Genomic DNA, 25,858 nt, shown 5'->3' on the forward strand with positions numbered 1-25,858 from the left:
CCTGGGAATGTTCAGTCTTCCTTGATAATCAAACATGTATTGGAAGACTTTAAAATCTTCAAATTGGATGATCATAAATATATTAGTTGCTTAATGCTAGATTCCTTCTTGGGTCCTTAACCACCTTCCTATATGGTGTAGACAGGAAATTAGAGTTCTTCATATGCTGTTCCCAGTGGAATAATAAAACTATATGAGGTTTAAAATCGGTTTTTATATTTTTCTTAGAAATCGTGGTAGTCCTGGAAAATGGCTCAAAATTCTGTAATCCTGTATTTCTCTTCTATACTTTAAGTCTTGTCCCTTAAGATTAACTTTTTTATTAGTTTTACTATTTTTTTTAATGTTGATTCTTGAGAGAGAGTGAGGGAGCATATGAATCGCAAGCCGACTCCATGCTTCCTGTGGACCTGACGCAGGGCTTGATCCCACGGCCTTGGGATCATGACTCGAGCTGAAACTAAGAGTTGGATGTTCAACTGACTGAGCCACCCAGGCGTCCCAAGATTAATTTTTAAAAAGCAGCATTCTTATAAAATCCTGAATTAGTGTTTCACAGTTAAAACATTTTATGACTCTTAATGCCATTCATTACAGAAATGACTATTTGTGTATATTAGTAAAAACATATTTTACATCCTTAAAACTACTGTTGAAATAGGGAGTTGAAATCTTGAAACTCATGTTTTTTCCCCTGCTTTTGTGATTGTATTATTTTTACTCCTTAAGAATATTTTTAGTGTTTGTTTATTTTTGAGAGAGAGAAAGTGAAGGAGAAGGGGAGGGGTAGGGAGAGGGTACAGAGGGTCCAAAGCAGGCTCTGTGCTGACAGCAGAGAGACTGATGCGGAGTCGAACTCATGAACCAAGAGCTCATGACGTAAGGCAAAGTCGGAGACTTCACTGACTGAGCCACCCAGGCGCCCCTCCCCTGTTTTCATTATTATTCTTTATTTATTCTTTATTTTTATTATTTTACAATTTAGTGTCCAGTTAGGGAATATATAGTGTGTACAGTGTAGTCTTGGCTTCGGGAGTAGATTCCTCGAATTCATCACTTCCAGATAACCCCAGGGCCCTCCTCAATGCCCACCATCCCTTTTTTCCACCCCCTTAACTCCCCACCCCCATCAACCCTCAGCTTGTTCTCTGTCTTTTAAGAGCGTCATATGGTTTGCCTCCCTCTAGGTATTTGTAACCATTTTTTTTTTCTTTCCCTTCCCCTATGGTCTTGTGTGAAGTTTTCAAATTCCACATATGAGTGAAAACATACGATATCTTTCTCTTGACCGACTTATTTCATTTAGCATCATACCTTCCAGTTGCTTCCACAGTGTTGCAAATGGCAAGATTCCATTCTTTTTCATGGCCAGGTCGTATTATTCCATTGTAGATAGATCACCACGTCTTCTTTAGCCATTCATCAGTTGATGGACATTTGGGCTCTTTCCATAATTTGGCGATTGTTGATAGAACTGCTATCAACTCTGGGGTACATGTGCCCTTACAAATCAGCACTCCTGTATCCTTTGGATAAATGCCTAATAGTGCTGTTGCTGGGTTGTAGGGTAATTCTATTTTTAATTTTTTGAGGAACCTCCACACTATTTTCCACAGTGGCTGCCCCCATTTGCATTGCTACCAACAGTGCAAGAGGGTTCCCATTTCGCCACATCGTCGCCAACATCTGTTATTTCCAGAGTTGTGAATTTCACCACCACACTCTGACTGATTGAGGTGTTATCCCAGTGGGGTTTGATTTGTATTTCCTGGATGATGCGTGATGTTGAGCATCTTTGCATGTGTCCGTTGGCCATCTGGATGTCTCCTTTGGAAAAGTGTCTGTTCACGTCCTCTGCCCCTTTCTTCGCTCACTTGGTTTCCAGGTGTTGAGTTTGGCAAGTTCTTTATAGACTTTTTTATCCTAACCCTTTATGTGATATGCCATTTGCAAATACATATCTTCTCCCATTCCGTTGGTTGCCTTAAAGTTGTTGATTGTTGCCTTTGCTGTGTGGCAGCTTTGTATCTTGATGAGGTCCCAAAAGTTCACTTTTGCTTTTATTTCCCTTGCCTTTGGAGACATGTCAAGTAAGTAATTGCTGCAGCCGAGGTCAGAGAGGTGGTTGCCTGTTTTCTCCTCTAGGATTTTGATGGTTTCCCGTCTCATGGTTAGCTTTTTTATGCATTGGAGTTTATGTTTGTGTAAGGTGTAAGAAAGTGGTCCAGGTTCACTCTTGTGCATGTTGCTGTCCAGTTCTCCCAGCACCATTAGCTAAAGAGACTGTCTTTTTTGCATTGGCTACTCTTTCCTGCTTTGTTGGAGCTTAGTTGGCCACACATCTGTGGGCCCATTTCTGGGTTCTCTATTCTATTCCATTGGCCTCTGTGCTTGTTTGGAGCTAATACTGTGCGTTTGAGGAGTCCAGCTTTGTAGTTCAGGCTAAAGTCCGGGATTGTGATGCCTCCCCCACTCTGGTTTTCTTTTTCAACCTTACTTTGGTTGTTCTCGGTCTTTTGTGGTTCTCTCCAAAGTTTAGGATTGTTTGTTCTAGTTCTGTGAAGAATGCTGCTGTTATTTTGATTGGGATTGCATTGAATGTACAGATTTCTTTGGGTAGTATTGACATTTTAACAATGTTTGTTCTTGCAACCCATGAGCATGGGATATTTTCCGGGTTCTTTGTGTGTTCTTCAGTTTCTTTCATAAGTTGTCTATAGTTTTCAGCATACAGATCTTTTACCTCTTTGGTTAGATTTAATGCTAGGTATTTTATGGTTTGGTGCAGTGGTAAATGGATCGATTCCTTGATATCTCTTTCTAATGCTTCATGACTGGTGTATAGACATGCAACCGATTTGGGTGCATTGATTTTTATCCTGTAGCTTTGCTGAATGCATCTGTCCATTCTAGCAGTTTTTGGTGGAGGCTTTCAGGATGTCCACATAGAGTATCGTGTCATCTGCCAACTGTGAATGTTTGACCTCTTCTTTGCCAACTTGGATGCCTTTTGTTTCATTTTGTTGTGTGATGTCTGAGTCTAGGACTTCCAACATTATGTTAAGCAACAGTGGTGAGAGTAGAAATCCTTTCATGTTCCTGATCTCAGGGGAAAAGCTCTCAGTGTTTCTCCATGGAGGAGGCTTTAGCTGTGGGCCGTTCATATGTGGCTTTTAGGGTTTGAAGGTCTATTCCTTCTATCTGATTTTCTTGACGGTTGTATTAAGAAAAGGTGCTGTATTTTGTCAAATGCATTCCCTGCATCTATTGACAGGATCGTATGGTTCTTATCCTTTCTTCTCTTCATGGGATGTGTCATGTTGATTGATTTGTGAATATTGAACCAGCCCTGCTGCCCAGGAATGAATCGCACTTGATCCAGGCGAATCATACTCTTAATATACCGTTGCATTACATTTGTTAGTATCTTGTTGAGAAGGTTTGCATCCATGTTCATCAGGGACATTGGCCTGTCATTCTGCTTTTTAGTGGGGTCTCTGTCTGCTTTGGAAATCAACGTAATGCTGGTTTCATAGAAGGAGTCCAGAAGCTTTCCTTCCATTTCTATTTTTTTAGAACAGCTTGAGAATAAGAAGGATTAACTCTGCTTTAAAGGTCTGGGAGAATTCCCCTGGGATGCCATCCTGCCCAGGACTCTTATTTGTTGGGAGATTTGTAATAACTGATTGAATGTCTTCACGGGTTATGGGTCTGTTCACGTGTTCTATTTCTTCCCATTTGGCTTTTGGTAATGTGTGGGTGTCTAGGAATTTGTCCATGTCTTCCAGGTTGTCCAGGTTGTTGACATATACTTTTTAATAGTATCCTCGGATCCTTGTTGTATTTCTGTGGTGTTGGTTGTGATTTCTCGTCTTTCATTTGTGATTTTATCTGTTTGGGCCTCTCTTTCTTCTTTTTGAGAAGTGTGGCTAGGGGGTTATCAATTTTGTTTATTTAAAAAAAAACACATCTCTTATATTGATTGATGTGTGCAACCTTGTTTTTGGATTCTATAGGATTTATTTCTGCTCTACTCTTTTTTGTTTCCCTTCTTCTGCTGACGTAGGGCTTTCTTTGCTGCTGTGTTTCTAGTTCATTTAGGAGTGAAGTTAGTTTCTGTATTTGGGACCATCATTGCTTCTGGAGATAGGCCTGGATTGCAATGTATTTTCCTCTAAGGACTGCCTTTGCTGCATCCTAAAGGGTTTGGATTGCGTGTTTTCATTTTCATTTGCTTCCATATGGTTTTTAATTTCTTCCTTAATCGCCTGGTGGACCCATTCTTTACTGAGTAGGAAGTTCTGTAACCTCCGAGCATTTTGAGGCTTTCCAGTTTTTGTTCTTGCTGTTGATTCCAAGTGTCTGAGCCTTGTGATCTGAAAATGTGCATGGTATGATATCAGTCCTTTTATATTTGTGGAGGGCTGTTTTGTGACCCAGGATGTGATCTATATTGGAGAAGCTTCTATGTGCACTTAAGAAGAATGTGCGTTCTACTGCTGTTGGATGAAAAGATCTTAATATATCGGTGTTGATATCCATGTATATAAATGCATATATTAGGCCAATATATATCTATGTATATCTGAATACATCTGGTCCAATGACACATTGGATCTGTGTTTCCTTACTGATTTTCTGCCTTGATGATCCACCTATTGCCATGAGTGGAATCTTAATGTCGTCTACAATCATGGTATTTGTATGTATACATTTAATCATGTTTGTGATTAATCGATTCATATGTGTGGGCGTTTCACTCTGGGGCCATAAACATTTGCAATTGTTAGCTCCTCTTGATGGATAGACCCCTTAATTATGATCCAATGCCCTTCTGAATCTGCTACTACAGTCTCTGGTTTAAAATCTAGTCTTTCTGGTGGAAGTGTGGCGACTCCAGCTTTCTTTTGACTTCTAGTAGCATGATAGGTGGTTCCCCATAGCTTCACTTTGAATCTGGAGGTGTCCTGGGGTATAACATCAGTGTCTTGTTGACAACATATAGATGGATCTTGTTGTTTGGTTTTGTTTTGTGTTTTATCCATTCTGATTCCCGGTGTCTTTTGATTGGGGCATTGAGTCCATTCACACTCAGAGTGATGAGTTAAAGATATGGATTTAGTGTCATTGTGTTATCTGAAGGTTTCATGCTTTTGGTGAGGCTTCTGGTCCTTTGTAGTCTCTGCTGCTTTCCACTCACAGAGTCTCCCCTTAGGGTCTCCTGCAGGGCTGGTTTCGTGGTCATGAACTCCATTAGGTTTTGTTTGTCTGGGAAAGCCTTTCTCTCTCTTTCTATTCTAAATGACAGCCTTGCTGGGGAAGGGATTCTTCGCCGCATATGTTCCCATTCAGCACACTGACCGTTTGCTACCCCTCCCTTCTGCCCTGCCAAGTTTCTTTGGACAGGTCTGCTGCTACCCTTATGTGTCTTCCCTTGTCGAATAAGACCCGTTTGTCCCTAGCTGCTTTCAGAGTCCTCTCCTTATCTTTGTAGTTTTCCAGTTTCACTATGGCATGTCGTGGTGTTGACCTGGGTTTGTTGATTTGGAAAGGAATTCTCTGTGCCGCCAGGACTTGGATGACCATTTCCTTCCCCAGATGAGGGAAGCTCCCAGCTATACGTTGTTCAAACAAACCTTCTGCCCCTTTCTCTCACTCTTCTTCTTCTGGGACTCCTAGGATGTGGCTAATATTTCATCTCACCGAATCACGTAGGTCTCTAGTACCTGCCTCGTGATCTAGTCATTCCCTTCCTTTCCTTTCTCTGCTTCATCTTTGTCCACAATTGTATCTTCTGTTTCACCGATTCTGTCTGCTGCTTCTCCCATCCTTGCTGTCACTGCATCTAGTTTACTTTGTATCTCCTTTACACCATTTCATTTTCAGCATTCATCGTGACGATTCCTTAGGTCCTTGATCTCTGAAGCAGTAGATTGTCTGCTGTCTTCTATGCGTGGTTTCAAGCGCAACTATGCGTCTTATGAGTGTCATTCCTAAAATGTGCTCACACATATTGTTTCTGTCTCTTTTGAGCACTTCACTGGCTGTCCTTTCTTCCCGGAATTTTTTTTGAGCAGAATTCTTCGATTTCGTCGTTTTGGCTAGATTCCTGCCCTTTATGTGTTTGAATAGCTTGTTCTCTGTCCCACACCTGCGAGTACTACTATATTAAAAAGAGCTCCTATACTGTCCAGGGCCTGGCAGTTGAACAAATGTGTTTGGAGTGTGTTGTGTGCACTCTTTTGGTGTGTCTTTGGCTGCTGTTCTCGCTACTTAGAGTGGCAGTTTGGGCCTTCCACCAGGTGTGCTTTGATTTGTTTGTTGAAGTAATCCTGGAAACAAGGAGAAGAAGGTGGTGAAGAATCCTTAGCCCAAACAAAAAGAGAAATGACTGGAGTGGAAAAAAAGACCAGGTAGTGACTCAAAGGAGCTATATGGCTTAATCCAGAAAGAGAGGGAGGAAAATGAAGAAGGAGATCTAGAAAATTATACAGAAAATGCGCAATCAAACAAACAAAGAACCAGAACAGAGGAACAAAGGAAAAAAAATATATAGATATATCTATATATACCTATATATATGTAGATATATAATTAGCTTTGACCCATGTCAACTCGAGACTACTAGGCTGTTTCCAAAGGGAGAAGAGGAAAGAGGAGAGTAGAAAGAGAAAAAAGGGAAAAGAGAAGAAAGGGAAAGCAAAGGAAAGAAAAGATGTGGGCCTGGGTGGCTCAGTAGGTGAAGCGTCCGACACTTGAATTTGGCTCAGGTCATGTTTTGCTGTACGTGGGTTCTTAACCCCCATCAGGCTCTGCAGTGAGAGCATGGATCTTGTTGAGAGCGGGGTGGGGAGACAGAAGATCCGAAGCAGGCTCTGCACTGAGAGCAAAGAGCCCAATGCAGGACTTGAACTCATGAACTGTGAGAACATGAGCTGAGCCAAAGTTGGGCGCCTAATCGACTAAGTCACCCAGACACCCCAAGAATATTTGTTTTAAATGTGAAGATGTCTGAAGGCCAATAAAATGGTCGTAGTGTCCAGAAAAGAATGGGAAAGTAGGAATGGGTTTTTGATTTTCTAATTTGACACTATGTTAAGTTCTGGTAATCTCTTAGAGGAGACATCATATAGGTATACAGTTGACCCTTGAACCATGTGGGTTTGTACTGTGGGAATCAACTTACACACAGATTTTTTCAATAAATAGAGTACCATCATGTAAATGTATTTTCTGTTCCTTATGGTTTCTTTTTCTATTAATTCTTACTTTTGAGAGAGAGAGTGAGGACAGAGCACGTGGGTAGGTGAGGGCAGGGTGAGAGAGAGAATCTTAAGCCGATTCACACTGCCAGCATATTTCTTTCTCTTTGATATTGATTGATTTGGCTGCTAATAATTTAAAGTTTTCTAATTCTCTAGTTACTAATCTTTAAAAAGTACTCAAATACACTTTAGTGCTCGTTATAAGGGATGGTAAGCTAAATAGTTTTTAAGGTTTGTAACATTAAAAATCATCTAACTTATTTTTTGGTCGATTTAACACGTAATGAATTGTTTAGTTCCAAAAACTGACAAGCTTAAGTTTATGAGTTCATATTTTTCTTCTGTCTTAGGCTAAGGCAAGTTAGTTTTCACTTCTTACAGGAAGTTACAATCCAGTGACTTGGGAACAGCTAAACATAGATGAAGAAAGTTAACAGTACAATTGTAATTATTTTCTCATTTTTCTTTGTCCGTACTTGATTACTTAAGGACAAGGTGTTTTTACAAACATGTATCCTGGCAGAAAAGACATGTGAAAATCAAAACAAGGAAATTAACCACCCGTTTTTGCAACTGCAAAAAATGGCTCAAGGACCAGCAATGAATAAGGAATGTGACAGGGAGCATGATATATCTCTATATTTAAGACATGCTTCTATGCAAAACTTTGAGGAAATGTGGATCAAATGAGGCAAATTAGACTGGAAAAATAGCTTAAAACTCATCACCAGTGAGTGAAAGCTGAAGTTTGGTGAAATTTGTTAACAATACAGCATTCTTACTCATCTTGAAGAAGAACCACCACGGGGTCACTCTAAGGAGGATCCAACTGAAAGGAAATACCTTCAAATTGGACAAATACTGTACTTGACTGTGAGGAAGAAGATGCATTTGGAGTGTCTGTCTCGGTAGTATTTCAGGCATTTCCTGAACAAAAAGAGCCTAGTCTTGAAAATGTCATTCTCTCTCATTCATACTCTGGGTCCCCAGAATATGCTTGCCAGTCATCTTCTAAGCTTTCTTTAAATGAAAGCAAATCATCCAGGACATATAAATCAAAACCGCACTGAGATACCACCTCACACCAGTCAAGAGTGGCTAAATGATCAAATCAGGAGACTATGGATGCTGGGGAGGATGTGGAGAAACAAGAACCCTCTTGCACTGTTGGTGGGAATGCAAACTGGTGCAGCCACTCTGGAAAACAGTGTGGAGGTTCCTCAAAAAATGAAAAATAGACCTAACCTATGACCCAGCAGTAGCACTGCTAGGAATTTACCCAAGGGATACAGGAGTGCTGATGCGTAGGGGCACTTGTACCCCAATGTTTATAGCAGCACTTTCAGCAATCACCAAATTTATGGAAAGAGTCTAAATGTCCATCACCCGACGAATGGATAAAGAAATTGTGCTTTATATACACAATGGAATACTTACTTGGCCATGAGAAAGAATGAAATATGGCCTTTTGTAGCCGACGAATGGATAAAGAAATTGTGCTTTATATACACAATGGAATACTTACTTGGCCATGAGAAAGAATGAAATATGGCCTTTTGTAGCAACGTGGATGGAACTGGAGAGTGTGATGCTAAGTGAAATAAGTATACAGAGAAAGATAGATACCATATGTTTTCACTCTTTTGTGGATCCTGAGAAACTTAACAGAAGACCATGGGGGAGGGGAAGTGAGAAAAAAAAAACAACCTTAAAGAGGGAGAGAGCCAAACCATAAGAGACTCTTACAAACTGATAATAAATTGAGGATTGATGGGGGATGGGAGGGAGGGGAGGCTGGGTGATGGGCATTGAGGAGGGCACCTGTTGGGATGAACACTGGGTGTTGTATGGAAACCAATTTGACAATAAATTTCAAATTAAAGAAAGAAAGAAAGTAAATCAGACTATGAAAATGAAAACAAACCAGACATTGAGCACCTTTTTAACAACAATGAGGATTTTTAAAATGATATAGAAAATAAAAAAGCAAGGAACCCACTAGTTACATTTAAAGTGAAAGAAGGCCAAGAGAGTTTGACATGCAAATGGCAAAAAATATGGACCAAAATACCACCGATTGTAAATTAGACCTCAGTCTAGTGATTCAGAGAGCCTTTTTCATTTGTGGCTTGCCTGCTGCGATGTGATGAAGCACATGGTTCAAACAATAAGGCATGATATTTCTGATGTCACAAACACGAGAAAAGACAACCAGTACAAGACTTTTTTTCCAGAAGCCATTATATGCAGAGAAAGGCAGTACTCCTAACTATAAAAGTACTGATTCTGAATTAGAAATTGTGAGTTCTCCTTCAGCATCTAGTTTTACAGCATCTGAAGTACATCTAAGTGAAGAATTACATCAAGATATGCAAAGGTTTAAGAATGAGATAGGCATGTCACAAGTAGAGTTCCTGTCTTTGGAAAGAGAGAAAGTTCAACCTCCAAAAGAGAAGGAGGTCTGCCTTGCTGTTACACTTGTTTTTTCTCTTTAGCAATTATCTGATCCATTCTGATTTTCCACTCAAGATAACAAGAGTGTGCATACAACGGAATTGTCTAAATAAGTAATTGTGTCTGGAAATAGATTATTTCTGCTATCTAACTAATAGGAGTTCAGGAAAACATTCTTATGATTTGTTTTCCTGAAAGTTTCTGTGTCAGGCTTCCAAGTAGTATATGAACTGGGAAACTAACTTAGCTATATAAGTACCATGTGACCTCACGAACCAGAATAACCATAAAGAAACTGCTTAAAAAACATAATAATCTCAAGGTTTTTTTTTTAATATATTGGCTTAAATATAAATTGCATTTCCATAAACAATAAAATGAGAAAGAAGCAGTAACTAAGAGAAGGAATATAAACACATATTCCCAGCTAAAGCAATCTATTTATTGCTTGAGTATCTGTCTGTAGACTCTGGGTCTAGGGTTCTTGCTTGTCTAGCAAGACAGCAGCGGGATACAGGATTACAATGGGAGAGACAGCTAATGTCCCGGAGAATACACAAGCCTGGATTAAGGGTCCTTGCTCTGTTTTTATTAGGATCAGAAGGCTTCCGAACATGGTGATGGATGTGCACAAAGAGACAATCAATCTGTGAACATGAACTCATGGGCATGAGGGAAAGGGGGTTTCAAGATATAGGGTGTTAGGTGTTAGGGTCAATATAAAACAAAATCCTGGTGCCTGGCAGATGGTTGTTAACAGCTGACCTGAAGCAGCTTCTCTGTTTATCTTAGCTAGTCTAGGGGAGAAGACAGATGCTACCTCAGGATCCACAAGGCACCTCTCTTTTGCTAATTAGCTCCTCTCTGGGCATCTTCACCCTGCAGCCTACAGCCTATAGCCCTATTTACCTGTTTACCTCATTTGGTCCTTCCTTCCTGTGAAAGCAGCTTTCTGCTATAGTACTAAATTGGGGAGTGTGTCCTCCTGAATATCTAATCTTGTTTACCTCTCACACCTTGGTCTTGGAGCTTTTGCCCCACCCTCTCTATACCTAGATACCTAATATTGTTTACCCAAACTTGGGTGTGAGCATCCTATGGCTTTGTAATTTTCTATGCCTGGTTAACCCATCAGTGCAGGCTCAGGGAATTCCTAAGCTTATTGCCCACAAATATAGGCAGTCTTGTCTGCTTTACTCATAATCTTGGAACTTAGAATTTAAACATGACCCCTTTGAGGTATGCTTAATAACAGCTATTTGTGTTATCACCCCTTTTTTTCACATTTTTTAATCTTATTCTCAGATGTTTCTGTTGAGTCAGACCTTCACTTTATGTTCAATAGAGTGTGATACCTTTTGGCCTGTATGATTTTTACCATGTAGGTAGCATAAACCTTCAGCAAACCTTCAGTATTTAACTCCAAGGGAGAAAACTGAGTTTTGAGATGTGTGGACTTTAGAAATAGACAAAATCTAGAGGTACCCTCCTTTAAAAAAATAAGTAGCTAATCTCCTCGTCCCCTATCAAGGTATTAATTTACTGTGCCAAAGTCACACTTTTCATGCATCTGACTAATTTAATGAATTTGTGGTCATTTCTCTGATTCAGCATTCAAGAATTGTATCGTCTCTTTTGGTGCCATAAAATGCTAGCTAATGACACTTTAGGAACTTGGGACAAATCGTTTAACTTTTTTGAGTTTTACTCGCATTATCAGTAGCAAATGGGATTAAAGGTGATCATTACTTTTATACCCTCTCCCTATAAAGTTTTATGGTTATTGAATGTGAGATTTGGAGAGCATTACTAATTTCCCAGAATTCCACCCTAACGTCCATTTCACTTTGTTCCTTTTGGGTTGTGGCAGACTTTGGTTCATAAATTTTAGGGGACACTGTGACTTATTTTGAGAACCTTAGGATCCAAAAGAAAAGAATTGTAAAAGGCAGTCAGGGAAAGAATAGCTCCGTGCAGAAAGAGGAAAGCTTCCTGGTTTTGTTACAGGAGCACCTCCATGTCACATGTTTTAAATCTGGCTGTTGTGTTAAACCCAGGTGGTAAGGATAGAAAAGGACAAATTTTGTCTCTTGTCTTTTTATTTCTTTGTATCTCTTGGTCAGATGGAGTGGGGGTGGGTGGGGAATTCTCAGTAGCAACGTGTGGATATGAATAAGAGTACAAAATTAAGAAATCCCTTTTAGAAATTTTGGTAACTTCTGCTTTTTTTAAATTCCATCAGAAATGAAGCCGAGTTTATAAAAATTACAATTACTTGTAATGATAAAGTAAACACAAAATATTTTCCTCCATTGAATTTATGACAAACTAAGTGTCAACTGATAAAGTTAATGAAAAAAATTTCTTTTTATTGACTAAAGTAACAATTACCTTTAGTATCAAGTTCCATTAAAGGTTGAGGAAAAAAAGAAGCACAGAGGAAGTGACATGGAAGTATCAGAAAACATACATGATGCTGCGGCTGCTGGATTAATTCCACAAAGACAGAATGGAAAAACTGATAACCATCAATTGCCTATTACAGAAAATAAAGATTCTGATAGGTAAGCCTATAGCAATATTTAAATAGTAGGTAATTGTTATTTTCCTATGCAACAAACTTTTCTAGTTTGAGCTAATGTTCATGATGAAAAAATTTTGTATTTTTCGTGGAGATATTTCATCCTACGTGCTAATGAGAAAAATGTAAATACCAATGAGATACCGTTTTTTGCAGTCATAGTGATAAATATTTTATTTAAAAAAATAACCAAAGTTAGGAAATGTGAGGAAAATGACATTCTTAGACCCTGTGGCTGGATGAAATTGGTAACTCCTTTCTGAAAGGTGATTTAGCAGTGTATTTCAAAACTTCAAATATGTCGGGGCACCTGGGTGGCACTGATAGATAAGCATCCAACTTTGGCTCAGGTCATGATCTTGCACTTCACGAGCTTGAGCCTTGCATCACGCTCTGTGCTAACAGAGCAGAGCCTGGAGCCTGCTTCGGATTCTGTGTCTCCCTCTTTCTCTGCCCCTCCCCTGCTTGTGTTCTGTCTCTGTCACTGTCAGAAATAAATAATATAACGTGAGAAAAATATTTCAGGCAGGTCATCCCTTTATTCTAATGGTTTCATAGGCAGGACTGGGTCCTTCTGAAATATGTGACTTCTATAAGCAAGCACATGCGCCTGCACGTGCAAACACACACACACACACACACACCACTATAAGGGCATTTATTATATATTATTACATATACAAAATAGGACAGATATATTAAGGTTACTTATACAAATATGTTACATGTATATGTGAAGGATATTTATTATAGCATTCCCATATCAAACATTTGGAGATTGTGTAAATGTTTATTGACTTATTTTGAGAGACAGACAGAGAATGTGCACACTCGGGAGCCCAAGCATCGAGGGGGAGCAGAGACAGAGAGGGAGAGAGAGAGAATCCCAAGCAGACTCCACGTTAACAGTGCAGAGGCCAACACAGGGCTCGATCTCACGACCACAAGATCATGACCTGAACCAACATCAACAGTCAGATGCTCACCAGACTGAGCCACCTAGGTGCCCCAGAGATAGGCTAAATATCCATTCATTAATAAGGAGGTAAAGTTTCACTTCTATAAAGTAATGGGGCATGTGACCATTTTAAAAAATGAATTTAGGTCTATGTGTACTGATGGTTTAACAAAGTATATTTAAAGCATTTGGTTTGGTTTGATGTCATGTCTTATGCACATTTTATTAGAATACTTTTAATATCTACTGAATTGCAAACAGAAGTTCCCTGCTACACTGGCAGTCTACCAACAAAATTGCTAATTATTAGATTTTTGGTTTTGTTTCCCAGTGCATGAGTGCTCCAATGTTGGACCCTCAACTTAATCTGAATATTGCCAAGAGGATTCACGTGGCAACATGTCTCATATTCTATATAAACATTTCATGGCCCCTGTGCTATAAACCAAGATGCTGGTAATGCAATGAATCGTTTTTATAAAGGTACCTTGCTTGCATGCCATTATCCTGCCTTTTTAGAGAATATATTTCAACATGAACCACACCAAATTTTTCAACAGTGCCTTCATGTTATACAATTTGTGACAATTCAGTTTACAAAGTAGGACTATTTTCTGCATTCCCAACCCCTTTTACTTCTGTGTATAAAATTTTAATATGACTAATTACTTTGGATAGTGTAAAATATCCTAGAGTTGGGTGACTTTTTAAAAATGTTTGTTTATTTTGAGAAAGAGAGAGAGAGAGAGAGAGAGAGAGAGAGAGCATGCACACATGAGTGGAGGAGGAGCAAAGAGAGAGGGAGAGAGAGAATCCTGTGGAGGCTCCGTGCTGTCAGTGCAGAGCTCGATGCTAGAGAACCTAGAGATCATGACGTGAGCCGAAATCAAGAGTTGGATGCTTCGTAGACTGGGCCACCCAGGTGCCTTTAGAGTTCAATAATTTTTATCAAGCACGAAATACTGCCCTTGAAACTTAGTTTTTCTGTGGTCTTTCTAAGCATGAGAAAAATGGTAATCAGCTTATATAATATTATATATCTAGAAAAATTTTAAGGAGTCTTCTCAGTGTATAATTTTTTGAGTTATTTAGTACTTTGGTCTGGCATTTTAAAAAGCAAAAAAAAAAAAAAAACCTAGTGTTACATATATGCAATTTTTAAGACTTCCAAATATTACAAAAATACTACCTAATCATTATGTAACAATTGAAAACTACAGCAATAATAGAAAATTAGATCAACCATGACCATTCCACTTAGCTATGAAATCCTTCAAGAGCCTTCTTCACTCTTTGATCCTGATTTCCCTCCCTCCCATCCACTCTTGAATTCATTGTAGCAATTTTCCCTCTCCTCCAGAATTGTTTTTTCAAGGTTACCACCGATTTTCACTTTAATAAATCTAAACATAATTTCATACATCTCATTTTACTTAACCTTTCAGCAATATTTGACCCAATGGAAAACTCTCTCCTCCAAAATTCTGTCTCCATGGTGCTTGTAGGATATCACTCACTCACCTGATTTTCCCGCTGCCTTTCTAGTCTGTACACCTCAGCCTGATTTGCTTGTTTCTTCTCGTCCCCCACTTTTTAACCCATTGATGTCTTCCAGGAATTTGCCTTTGATTTTCCTTCTCTTGACTTTTACTATCTTGTATATTCTAATGATCCTCAAGTTTGTATCTCCAGCCCGGATCTCTCTCCATAATTCCAGGCCCGCATATCAAACTGCCTACTTGATATCTCTTTCTGGATAGCTATTGCAAACTTAACATGTCCCAAATTGAACTCCTGATATTCTTTCTTAATATTTGCCTTTCATGTCTTTCCTAATTGAGTTAATAACAGTTCTATGAGTTGCTCTGCTAAAAAACTTGGTGTCATCTTTGACTCCTGTCTTTTTTTCTTTTCCTTTCACTTTTTCCTTCTATTTTCTTTTTCTTTTTCATACACATCACATCTCATCTGTCAGCAAGTCTTGTCATGTCTTCCTTCAAATATATCAAGAATCCAAACACATCTTCCATGACCAATAGACTGTCATCTGTTGTTTATATTGGTGTAATAGGTAACTAAATGGTCTTCTTGTTTGTTTGTTTCTTCTTTTGTTTTTCCTCTGTTTCTGTTAATTCTAAACACATTGAATCTAGTAAATCATAAGTCGGATTGTGTCCTTCCTCTGCTCCAAGCCTAATTGCCTCCCATTTCACTCAGAGTACATGCCAAAACTCTTCCTAATGCCGACAAGGCCTGTATATGATCAGGTGTCTCCTTCTCTCTCTCTGATTTGAACTCTTTTCTACCCCTTTCATTCTGTCCAGCCATACTGATTTCTCACTACTCTTTAAGTACTTTGGACATACTTCTGTACTTCCTGTTGACTCTGTCTGGAATGCTTTCCCTCAGATACCTCATGGCTTGATTTTTCCTTTGTTGTTTGTTTTTCCTTTCAGGTTTTTGCTTAAAAGTCACTTTCTCAGCAAGGCCTTTCTTGGCCATCCTGACTAGTACTTCAACTACCCTTTTCCCTATAACACATCAAAATGTGATTTCTCTGCTTTAGCTTTTCTCCTCTAATACTGTATATTTTGCCTGTGTAGCTTATTGTTATTGTATGTTTACTTCACTCATGAGTAGGATTGTTATCTGTTCTTTGCCATGTCCTCAATGCCTAGAAAATGTTCTAGTCTATATAGTACTTATTCAATAATGTTTATTGAGTGAACGGAGTTTAACTTGTGTGTAATTTTTTTAACCTAATACTAGTCCCCACTTTGACAAAGTTTGGCGTGGGTTCATTCTGACAACTAAACCTGCCAGTTATATACAGTTTTTGGATTTTGGGGGCCCAATATTATGTTTACTTGCTACTTATTCTTTTAGTTGTATTTATGTTAGTTTTCATTATGGTGAAATGTATCAAAGGAATAGCAAACTTCCTTTATATTTATTAAGGAAACTAAAATATGTGGCAAATTTTTATAGGACTTTAAAAATTCTTGCCAAAGGATTATGAGCCCTCAATATCTGAAATAAAAAGATGAAGTTGGAATTGATCACTTCCAAATAAGAGCGAGCTATGCTGGTTAGGTATAGTCTTTTCTAACAGAGCAGTCTGCTATTCTTATACAGGGTTTGGGGAAGAGTGGAGTTTAAGGATTGGGGGACTTTCAGAAAATTAAATGGTTTGTCATCATCTGAAGCACCATGCTTATTTGGGTGAGACTGTTGTGGATTGGTTGGCACACTGAAGCATGTGTATTGGAGTGATTTTTGTCCATTATTCGCTGTCTTTCAGAAGGAAGGAGCTGAAATGGATTGGTTGGTGAGTAGGGCTGGTGGGCATTGATTAACACATTTAAAACTGACTCTGGTGGCTTCTTCTTACCATGGCTACGTGTTAGGGTTTCTTTTTGTTTTGTTTTGTTTTGTTTTGTTTTGTTTTTTCTAAGTTTGAGGTGGCTTTCACCAGATGTTTTCTACTTAAAATGTGCTTCTATTGTCTGGGTTCAAAATGAAAGCTATTTCAAATTCTATAATTACAGATTCATTTTTGAAGTTTGAGTCAAGAGGAATTGTTTGATAATTGCTTTCAGAAAGATTCTTCTTTTCTTGGATGTTATTTCCATGAGAAAAGTTATCTGTGTAACAGGTTTTTTTGAAAAAAAAAAACCACAATTGTTAGTTTTGTTTTTGTTTTTGGTGCTCTTCGGGTCTCATGTTTAAGTCCTAAATAATCTGTGGGAAATTTCATTATTTTTTGGAAATGTACGTAGCTGTATGGTAATAATATTCTGTTGCATGCATTTAGTCCTTCAAAACAGAATTATAATTTTCTTTTTGGTGAATCCCCCATTTTTTTCTTTTAGGATTAGTTATTAGGCTAAAAGTATACAAAAGTTAACAAATCATTTTTTTAAATTTTTTTAAGGTTTATTCATTTGGAGAGAGACAAAGTGAGAGTTGGGGAGGGGCAGAGAGAGGGGGAGACAAAGACTCCGAAGCAGGCTCCAGACTCTGGGCTGTCAGCACACAGCCCGATGTGGGGCTCGAAGCCACAAACCCTTAGATCACAAACTGAGCCAAAGTCATACACTTAACGAACTGAGCCATCGAGGCACCGCAAACCATTTTTTTTTAAACAAAAGCATAACTAATCAGATGATTTTTATTTTTGAGCGATAGATAATGACATATGAGTACTTTTGAATTTTTGAAGTTTTTCCAGATTTATGAGATATAAGTAACACACATCTGTGGAACTGTAAGGTGTACCTGTATTAATTTGATACACTTTTATATTGTCAAATGATTACCACAATAGTGTTAATACTTCCATCATCTCACATAAATATCATTTCTTGTTTGTGATGACCTAGTCTTGTAGCAACTTTCAAATGATAGGATACAGTATTGTTCACTGTAATCACCATCCTGCACATTAAATCCCCAGAATTTATTAATCTTGTAACAGGTAGTTTGTACCCTTTGACCAATATCTACCCATTTCTCACAGCCTCCTCACCCTGGCAACCACCAGTCTGTTCTGTTTTTCGTGCAATTTTTTTTTAATTCCACATATAAGTCAGATCATACAGTGTTTGTCTTCTTGTGTCTGAGTTCTTTTCACTAAGCATAAAGCCCTCAAGTTTCACTCATGCTGCCACAAATGGCAGGATTTCCTTCTTGTTTGTGGCTGAAAATATTCCATTGTAAATGTATACCATATTTTTTAATCCATGGATCCACCGATGGATGCTTAGGTTGTTTCTTGACTATTGTAAATAATGCTGCAATAAACATAGGGCTGCAGATATCTGTCCAAGATAAAGATATCATGTCTTTAAGATATATACCCAGAAATGGGATTATTGTCTCATATGAAGGTTCTATTTTTAGTTTGTTGAGGAGCCACCATACTGTTTTACATAGTGGCTGTCCCAATTTACAGTCCTACAGGAGTACAAGGAATTCCTTTCCTGTACATCCTTGCCAACGATATCTCTTGTCTTTTTGACAATAGCCATTTTAATAGGTCAAAGTGATATCTATATACTGCAGTTTTGATTTGCATTTTCCTGATGAATAGTGGCATCGAGCACCTTCTTGTGTACCCTTGGCCATTTGAATATGTTTTGAGGAGAGACGTCTTTTAAGGTGCCTTGCCCAGTTTTTAATTATATTTATTTTTAGCTGTTGAATTGTACGAATTCCTTACACATTTTAGATATTGACGTTTTTCATATTTGTAGCTTGCGAATGTTTTCATCCTTTCCATAGGTTGCCTTTCCGTCATGTTGCTTGTTTCTTTTGCTGTGCAGAAACATTGTTGATTGCATTGGTTGGTTTTGCTTTTATTGCTTGTACTTTGGATGTCCTATCCTAAATCATTGGTAAGATCTATGTCAAGGAGCTTTTATCCTATGTTTTCTTCTAGGAGTTTTATGATTTAAGATTTTATATAGAAGTCTTTATTTGCGTTTGGGTTGACTTTTGTGAGTGGTGTAAGGTAGAGGCACAGTTTTATTCTTTTGCTTGTTAATATCCAATTTTCTCACCATCATGTATTGAAGAGATTACCTTTTCTCTTTTGAGTATTCTTGGGTCTCTTAACAAAGAGACTTTATGCATGGGTTTTTAGTTGACTTTATGCATGGGTTTATTTCTGGGTTCTTGATTCTGTTTCATTCATCTTTGTGTTTGTTTTTGTGCAACTTCATACGGTTTTTATTACCATAACTTTGTAATAGTGTGACACCAGCAAGTGTGATGCTTCCAGCTTTGTTCTTCTTTCTTAGGATTGCTTTGGCTATTTGGGGTCTTTCTTGTTCCTTACACATTTGAGGAATGCTTTTCCTATTTCTGTGAAAAACATCATTGGAATTTTGACAAGGTTTGCATTGACTCTGTAGGTGGTTTCAGGTAATGTGGATATTTAATGATACTATTTTTTCGAATCCATAAACAACGGGGTATCTTCCCATTTGTTTGTGTCTCTGCTGTTTCTTTTACCAATGTCTTGTAGTTTTTACTGTACCTATCTTTCATAAAGTCCTTGATTAAATTTATCCCAAAGTATTTTGTTCTTTTTGATGCTTTGGGGAAGGGGATTTTTTCCTTATATTTCTTTTTCAGCTATTTCATTGTTATTGCTTAGAAATGCAACTGATCTCTTTATGCTGATTTTGTAATTTTTTTTTACTAAATATAATCTATTGTCAAATTGGTTTCCATACAAAACCCAGTGCTCATCCCAACAGGTGACTTCTCAATACCCATCACCCACTTTCCCCTCTCCCCCACCTCCTATCAACCCTTAGGTTATGCTCAGTGTTTACGAGTTTCTTATTGTTTGCTTCCCTCCCTCTCTGTAACTTTTTTTCCCCCGTCCCCCCCCCCCCACCCATGGTCTCCTGTCAAGTTTCTCAGGATCCACATATAAGTGAAATCATATGGTATCTGTCTTTCTCTGCCTGACTTATTTCACTTTGCATAATACCCTCCAGTTCCATCCACGTTGTTGCAAATGGCCAGATTTCACTCTTTCTCATTGCCAAATAGTATTCCACTGTATATATAAACCATATCTCCTTTCTCCATTAGTCAGGTGATGGTCATTTAGGCTCTTTCCATAATTTGGCGATTGTTGAAAGTGCTACTGTATACATTGGGGTACATGCACCCCTATGCATCAGCACTCCTGTATCCCTTGGGTAAATTCCCAGCAGTGCTATTGCTGGGTCATAGGGTTGTTCTATTTTTAATTAGTTGAGGAAGCTCCACGCTGTTTTCCAGAGTGGCTGCATCAGTTTGCATTCCCACCAACAGTGCAAGAGGGTTCCTGTTTCTCCACATCCTTGCCAGCATCTGTAGTCTCCTGATTTTTTCATTTTAGCCACTCTGACCAGCGTGAGGTGGTATCTCAGTGTGGTTTTGATTTGTATTTCCCTGATGAGGAGTGACGTTGAGCATCTTTCCATGTGTCTGTTGTCCATCTGGATGTCTTCTTTGGAAAAGTGTCTATTCATGTCTTCTGCCCATTTCTTCCCTGGATTATTTGTTTTGTGGGTGTGGAGTTTAGTGAGTTCTTTACAGGTTCTGGATATTAGCCCTTCCTTTATCTGATATGTCATTTGCAAATATCTTCTCCCATTCTGTCCGTTGCCTTTCGGTTTTGTTGATTGATTCCTTTGCAGTGCAGAAGCTTTTTATCTTGACGAGATCCCAATAGTTCATTTTTGCTTTCCATTCCCTTGCCTTTGGAGATGTGCCAAGTAAGAAATTCCTGCAGCGGAGGTCAAAGAGGTTTTTTCCTGCTTTCTCCTCTAGGGTTTTGATGGTTTCCTGTCTCACATTCAGGTCCTTCATCCATTTTGAGTTTATTTGTGTGTATGGTGTAAGAAAAGTCGTCTAGTTTCGTTCTTCTGCATGTTGCTGTCCAGTTCTCCCAGAAGAAAGAGACTGTCTTCTTTTTCCCATGGGATACTCTTTCCTGCTTTGTCAATGGTTAGATGGCCATACATTTGTGGGTTCACCTCTGGGGTTTCTATTCTATTCCATTGGTCTGTGTGTCTGTTTTTGTGCCAATACCATACTGTCTTGATGATCACAGCTTTGTAGTAGAGGCTAAAGAGACAGAGTGTTAACAGGGGAGGGGTAGAGAGAGAGAGACAGAGAGAGAGAGAGAGAGAATCCAAAGCAGGCTCCAGGCTCTGAACTGTCAGCACAGAGCCCAATAGGGCGCTTGAACCACAAACCACGAGATCATGAACTTAGCCGAAGTCAGAAGCTTAACTGACTGAGCCACCCAGGCACCCCTGCATCTTTATGTTGATTTTGTACCCTTCATCCTTGGAACAGCGTTTTGGTGGTATCTTCAGGATTTTCTATATATAAGAATATGTCATCTGCAAACAAAGACAGTTTTATTTCTTCTTTTCTGATTTGGATGCCTTTTGTTTCCTTTTCTTGCCTGACTGCTTTGGCTAGGACCTCCTCTATCCTGTTGAATAGGAGTGGTCAAGTGGGCAACTTTGCCTTGTTCTTGAACTTAGAGTAAAAGCTTTCAGTTTTTACCACTGCATATGATGTTGGCTATGGGCTTATCATATTGGGCTTCATTATGTCCAGATGTGACAATTCAGTACCCACTTTGTTCAGAGTTTTTATCCTGAAAAGATGTTGAATTTGGTCAAATGCTTTTTCCTCCCATGCTGGGATGATGATATGATTTTTTTTATTCTGTTAATGCGGTATATCAAATGTATTTATTCGATTTGATTTCTGAAGGATAATTTTGCTGAGTAAAGTACTCTTGATTGGTAGACTTTTTTCTCTTAGCACTTTGAATATATAATCCCACTGCCTCCTGGAATGTAAGGTTTCTGCTGAGAAACTGCTAATAGTCTTATGAGGGTTCACTTGTAGTCACATAGTCTTTCCTCACTCTTTTTCATTCTTTTGACTTTGTTCTCTGCTGACTGGATAATCTGAGAGTTCCTGTCTTTCAATTCACATTTTTTTTTTGCTTGATCCATTTCCTGTCAGTGATCACTCTTGCTTTTTTCATCTCCTTCATTATACTCTTCAGCTCCAGGATTTTTGTTTAGTTAGCTTTTACTATTTCCAGCTCTTTGTTAAGCTTCTCATTTTATTCATAGAGTGTTTTTCTGACTTTATTGAATTGGCTTCTTGTGTTTTTCTTGTAACTCACTGAGTTTCCTTAAAACTGCTATTTTTGAATTCTCTTTTGAATAAATTACAGATCTCCCTGTGTTTCTGATTGATTACTGGAATATTATTGTGATCCTTTGATGGTATAATATTTCCTTGATATTTTATATTCTTTGCAGTTTTGCATTGCTGTCTTTGCATTTGAAGTAGCAGTCACCTCCTCCAGTCTTTAATGACTACCTCTTCAGTGTGTCCAAACCTGATTTTTTTGCTCCAGTGGGATGCTGGAAATTCTCTGCAGGACACCTGGTTTTCCAAAAAGGCTCTCTCATCCACGGGTGATTATCTTAGAGAGTGTTTTCTAGGGAGGGGCTCCCCGATGTGGCTGAGAGGGAGGGGCTGGAGACACTTTATGGGCTATTGCTAGGTCCACAGATTAGACTGTAGTATGTCTGCCTGTTACCTGATGCACGGGTAGGCAATACTTTTCCTCAGTCCCTTGGAATATAGTGCTAGATTCCCACAGCTCCTGCAAAGGCAGTTTTGCCCGTGGGTGGATAAGATGCCAGTTTGGTGTAGGTGGGGAGACGCAACAATGTACATCTTGTTCAGCTATGATACTGATATCGCTCTGACATATGGGTATTTTAAAAGTAGTTTTTCCCCTAAGATATTTCCCTGATTTCTTCTTTCATGTTATATGGACCTCATGCTGCTTTAAAACTTTGTTGAAATTAAGCATTCTTATATTTAAAAGCAAAGCCAAAAATAGAGCACACATCTAGTTATTACTCCCATGTCTAAGAGTCACTGCCTTTAGGCAATGAACTCTAACTTTTTAGTGTAACCTTCAAGGTTCTTCAGAATTTCTTTCCTGACTGATCTCTTACTACTTGCTTCCATGTATTTTATGTTTTTTTTCCAAGTTCCTACAAGCTTATACTTTCTCCTTTCAAGGCACCTAGATGCCATCTGTGTAATCTTTGTGCTCACATTCTAATCTCTAAGAAAATGGTTTTCTCCCGTTTCTTTCCCTGGTGACCTCTGCTGTTTATTTTCCCTCTTCACTAAAGCCTTTCTCATCCTCACTTACAGCTTTTCACATGTCAATTCTTACAAATCACATTGTATTCTAATTGTATATTTACCTGTGTTTGAAGCAACAGATGAGTATTTCCTTTTGTACGGTTGGTACTTCAGCACTGTTCTCTGAATTAATCAAATTAAGTCAGATGGGTAAAATTCAGAACTTGATGAAAATTGTCTTTTTATTCTTTATCAGTAAAATTATTAGAAAACATTGGCTTTTTTTATGGCTTTTTAATGGCTTTTTTTTTTTTTTAAGGAGGGAACCTGGTTTACATATGAAGAAGTTAAAGAAAGGTGAAAATGAAAAAGGGACATTAAAAGGATCTGTGATCACACCAGTGTTGCAGAAGGCAGATTCCCTAACTGGTGGTCCACTACAAAAGAATGATGGCAGCCATTTCAGTGAAAAGGATCAGCATGAAAGCAGGTAAAATCTATAAATTCTTTATGTGCCTGTGAAGGAATTTTAGCAGTGATTACCTTTTGTGGAAATAAAATGCTGTAGTGTAGGTAGGCCCAAGCTAAAGCAAGAAATACTCAACATATCAAACACACTGCTTGAAAAGTTGTGATGAGGGTAAGTGACTTTGTCAAGGAGCAGTTTCAGTAGTCACCATGGAAGCATGGAAGATGAGTAAGTGTAAACAACTCCTTAGAGCATTTTAATTGGGAAAGGTAATAGAGAAATGGATGATAACTGAAAAAGAATGTGAATTGCAAAGGCATTTTCCTTCTCTTTTTATTTTAAGATGGGAGCTTTTAGAGTATGTATTCTGTTGGAAATGATCAATAGAGATAGACATGGTTAGTTAATTTAATTTTGTTTGCGTTTCCAAACATTAGGAAGTTTGTTGATTGTATTACATTATCTTTTAAAGATTATAGTAATTGTCTTTAGTACTCTTATTCATGTGATTTTGTGCAAGAAGTTGGTTTATTCTGAAATGGTTCCACAATGGGGTATTCTCATACAATTGAATGTGCAGATTTAAAAATATATATGTATGTATGCATATATGTATATATGGCAATTATACAGCCATATATATATATATATATATATATATATATGGCTGTATAATTTCTTATATGTATGTATATGTATATTTATTATATGTATATTATATGTATATTATATGTATAATATACATATTATATATATGTATATGTATATGCATAATATACAAATTATATGTATGATTTCTTATATATGTATACATAAGTATATGTGTATAAGTTCTATATGTATATATTTGTATACACACACACACACACACACACACACACACACACACCCTTATCATAAATGTATGCAAACACTGAGGCCATTCTGAATAAAACTAATCCTTCCTTGATGCTTTTAGATATCTAGTGCCTTTGATAATATCACAAATAGCTATGATTTTGTTAGGGACTTTAAAGTATCTGGTTCTATTAAGTTAATATTATTTAGGTTCTGGGGAAAGGGGAAGATTTTGTTTATTTACAATTGGAAAAGAAACTAGTAATCCATAACAGATTATTCCTTTTGGACTAGAGAGCTCTAAATTACCAAAACCATGCTTCCTGTACCAACAGTGCCATTGACACAGATTGTATGCTCAATAAGTATGTGTTGAATGTGGGAATAAACAGTGGAATGAATGAATGAATGAATGAATGAATGAATGCCTGTTGAGGAACTTCTCTAGAAGAAGCAAATCTTTAGTTTATTGAAAGTAGATTTCCCATCTTGCCAAGTATAAAGTCTCTTAAAAAATGTGTAAGATTCAGAATTTGTTATGTATCACTATAGCTAGAAATCGAATCATAATATAGATTCATTTGCTGTCATATTAGTTAGAAACACTGGAGTATCACTTTAACCACATAGTATAAAACACATGCTTTGAAGGCACATTCCTGGGTTTGAATTCGGGGTCTGTTCTTGGCCAGAGACGAGGGCTTCTTGGGCAAGTCACTTCGACTTTCTGTGCCTCATTTTCTTCCTGTATAAAATACCTAATATAATAACCTACTTCATAGGATTGTTGTGGGGCTTCAAATACCTTGAAGACATGTAAAGTGCTCATAGTAATGCCTAGAGAGTAGCTGCATAGTGAGTCTTCAACACGTTAATATCATGATTGTTAAAAAGGGGTTCTTTCATATAGGGAGTTAACTTGCACTTTCCAAGTAGGTTTTAGTGCCAGTAAAAGCTTATTTTTAGTAAAATGACAACAACACAAACAATGATATCATTCCTATCAAATAATGCAAGTAGCATTAGGATTTTCCTTTGCTTTTGTTAGTTTTTACCTGACGTTAGTACTTTGTTGTGCTTGCTTCAGCAGCACATATACTAGAACTGGATACACCTAATCCTTTGTTAATATTAGCAGTAGTATGTTTTCGATGTGGTTTAATGTTACTCTGTTGTTTAATCCCCTTTGTAGAAAATTAGTTTCAAATGCAGAGATTTTATATCAGAAACAATAGGTTTAGATATGCTTTGTATTTTAAGTATTTAATATTTGCCTGAAAAGAATTGTTGGGTTTTTTCAGACCTGCAAAGAAAATTTCTAAGAAAAAGAACAAGGTAAGCAAAAGAGACAATGTAATTTTATTTTATTTATTATTTATTTTATTTTTATTTTATTATATCTTTTGATACATATTTGTTAGGAATATTGTTCAGTGGCAAAAAAATTACTTTATGAAAGATGTAGTGAAAAAATAGAAAATCTTCCTTTGTTGTAGAGACATTTGCTGTGAAAAAGTTACTTAGAAATACTAGCTATGGATAACAGTGTCTTTTTGATGAAAATCCATTCTTTTAAAAAGTCTCTGTGGTTT

At 37.8% G+C, this 25,858-nt stretch overlaps 1 protein-coding gene across 3 annotated transcripts in view; it reads left to right on the top strand.

The window, feature by feature from the left end:
* Positions 1-25,858, top strand: part of LOC122215596 (ankyrin repeat domain-containing protein 26-like) — a 140,040-nt gene that overhangs the window by 49,756 nt on the left and 64,426 nt on the right. For all 3 annotated transcript variants that reach the window (XM_042931063.1, XM_042931074.1, XM_042931084.1), the window contains 3 exons: positions 12,117-12,283; positions 23,280-23,450; positions 25,568-25,601. In XM_042931063.1, coding sequence (XP_042786997.1) covers positions 12,117-12,283; positions 23,280-23,450; positions 25,568-25,601 — 372 coding nt within the window. The remainder of the gene's footprint in view (positions 1-12,116; positions 12,284-23,279; positions 23,451-25,567; positions 25,602-25,858) is intronic.

Source organism: Panthera leo, chromosome A1 (genome assembly GCF_018350215.1).
Source record: "Panthera leo isolate Ple1 chromosome A1, P.leo_Ple1_pat1.1, whole genome shotgun sequence".
NCBI lineage: Eukaryota > Metazoa > Chordata > Mammalia > Carnivora > Felidae > Panthera > Panthera leo.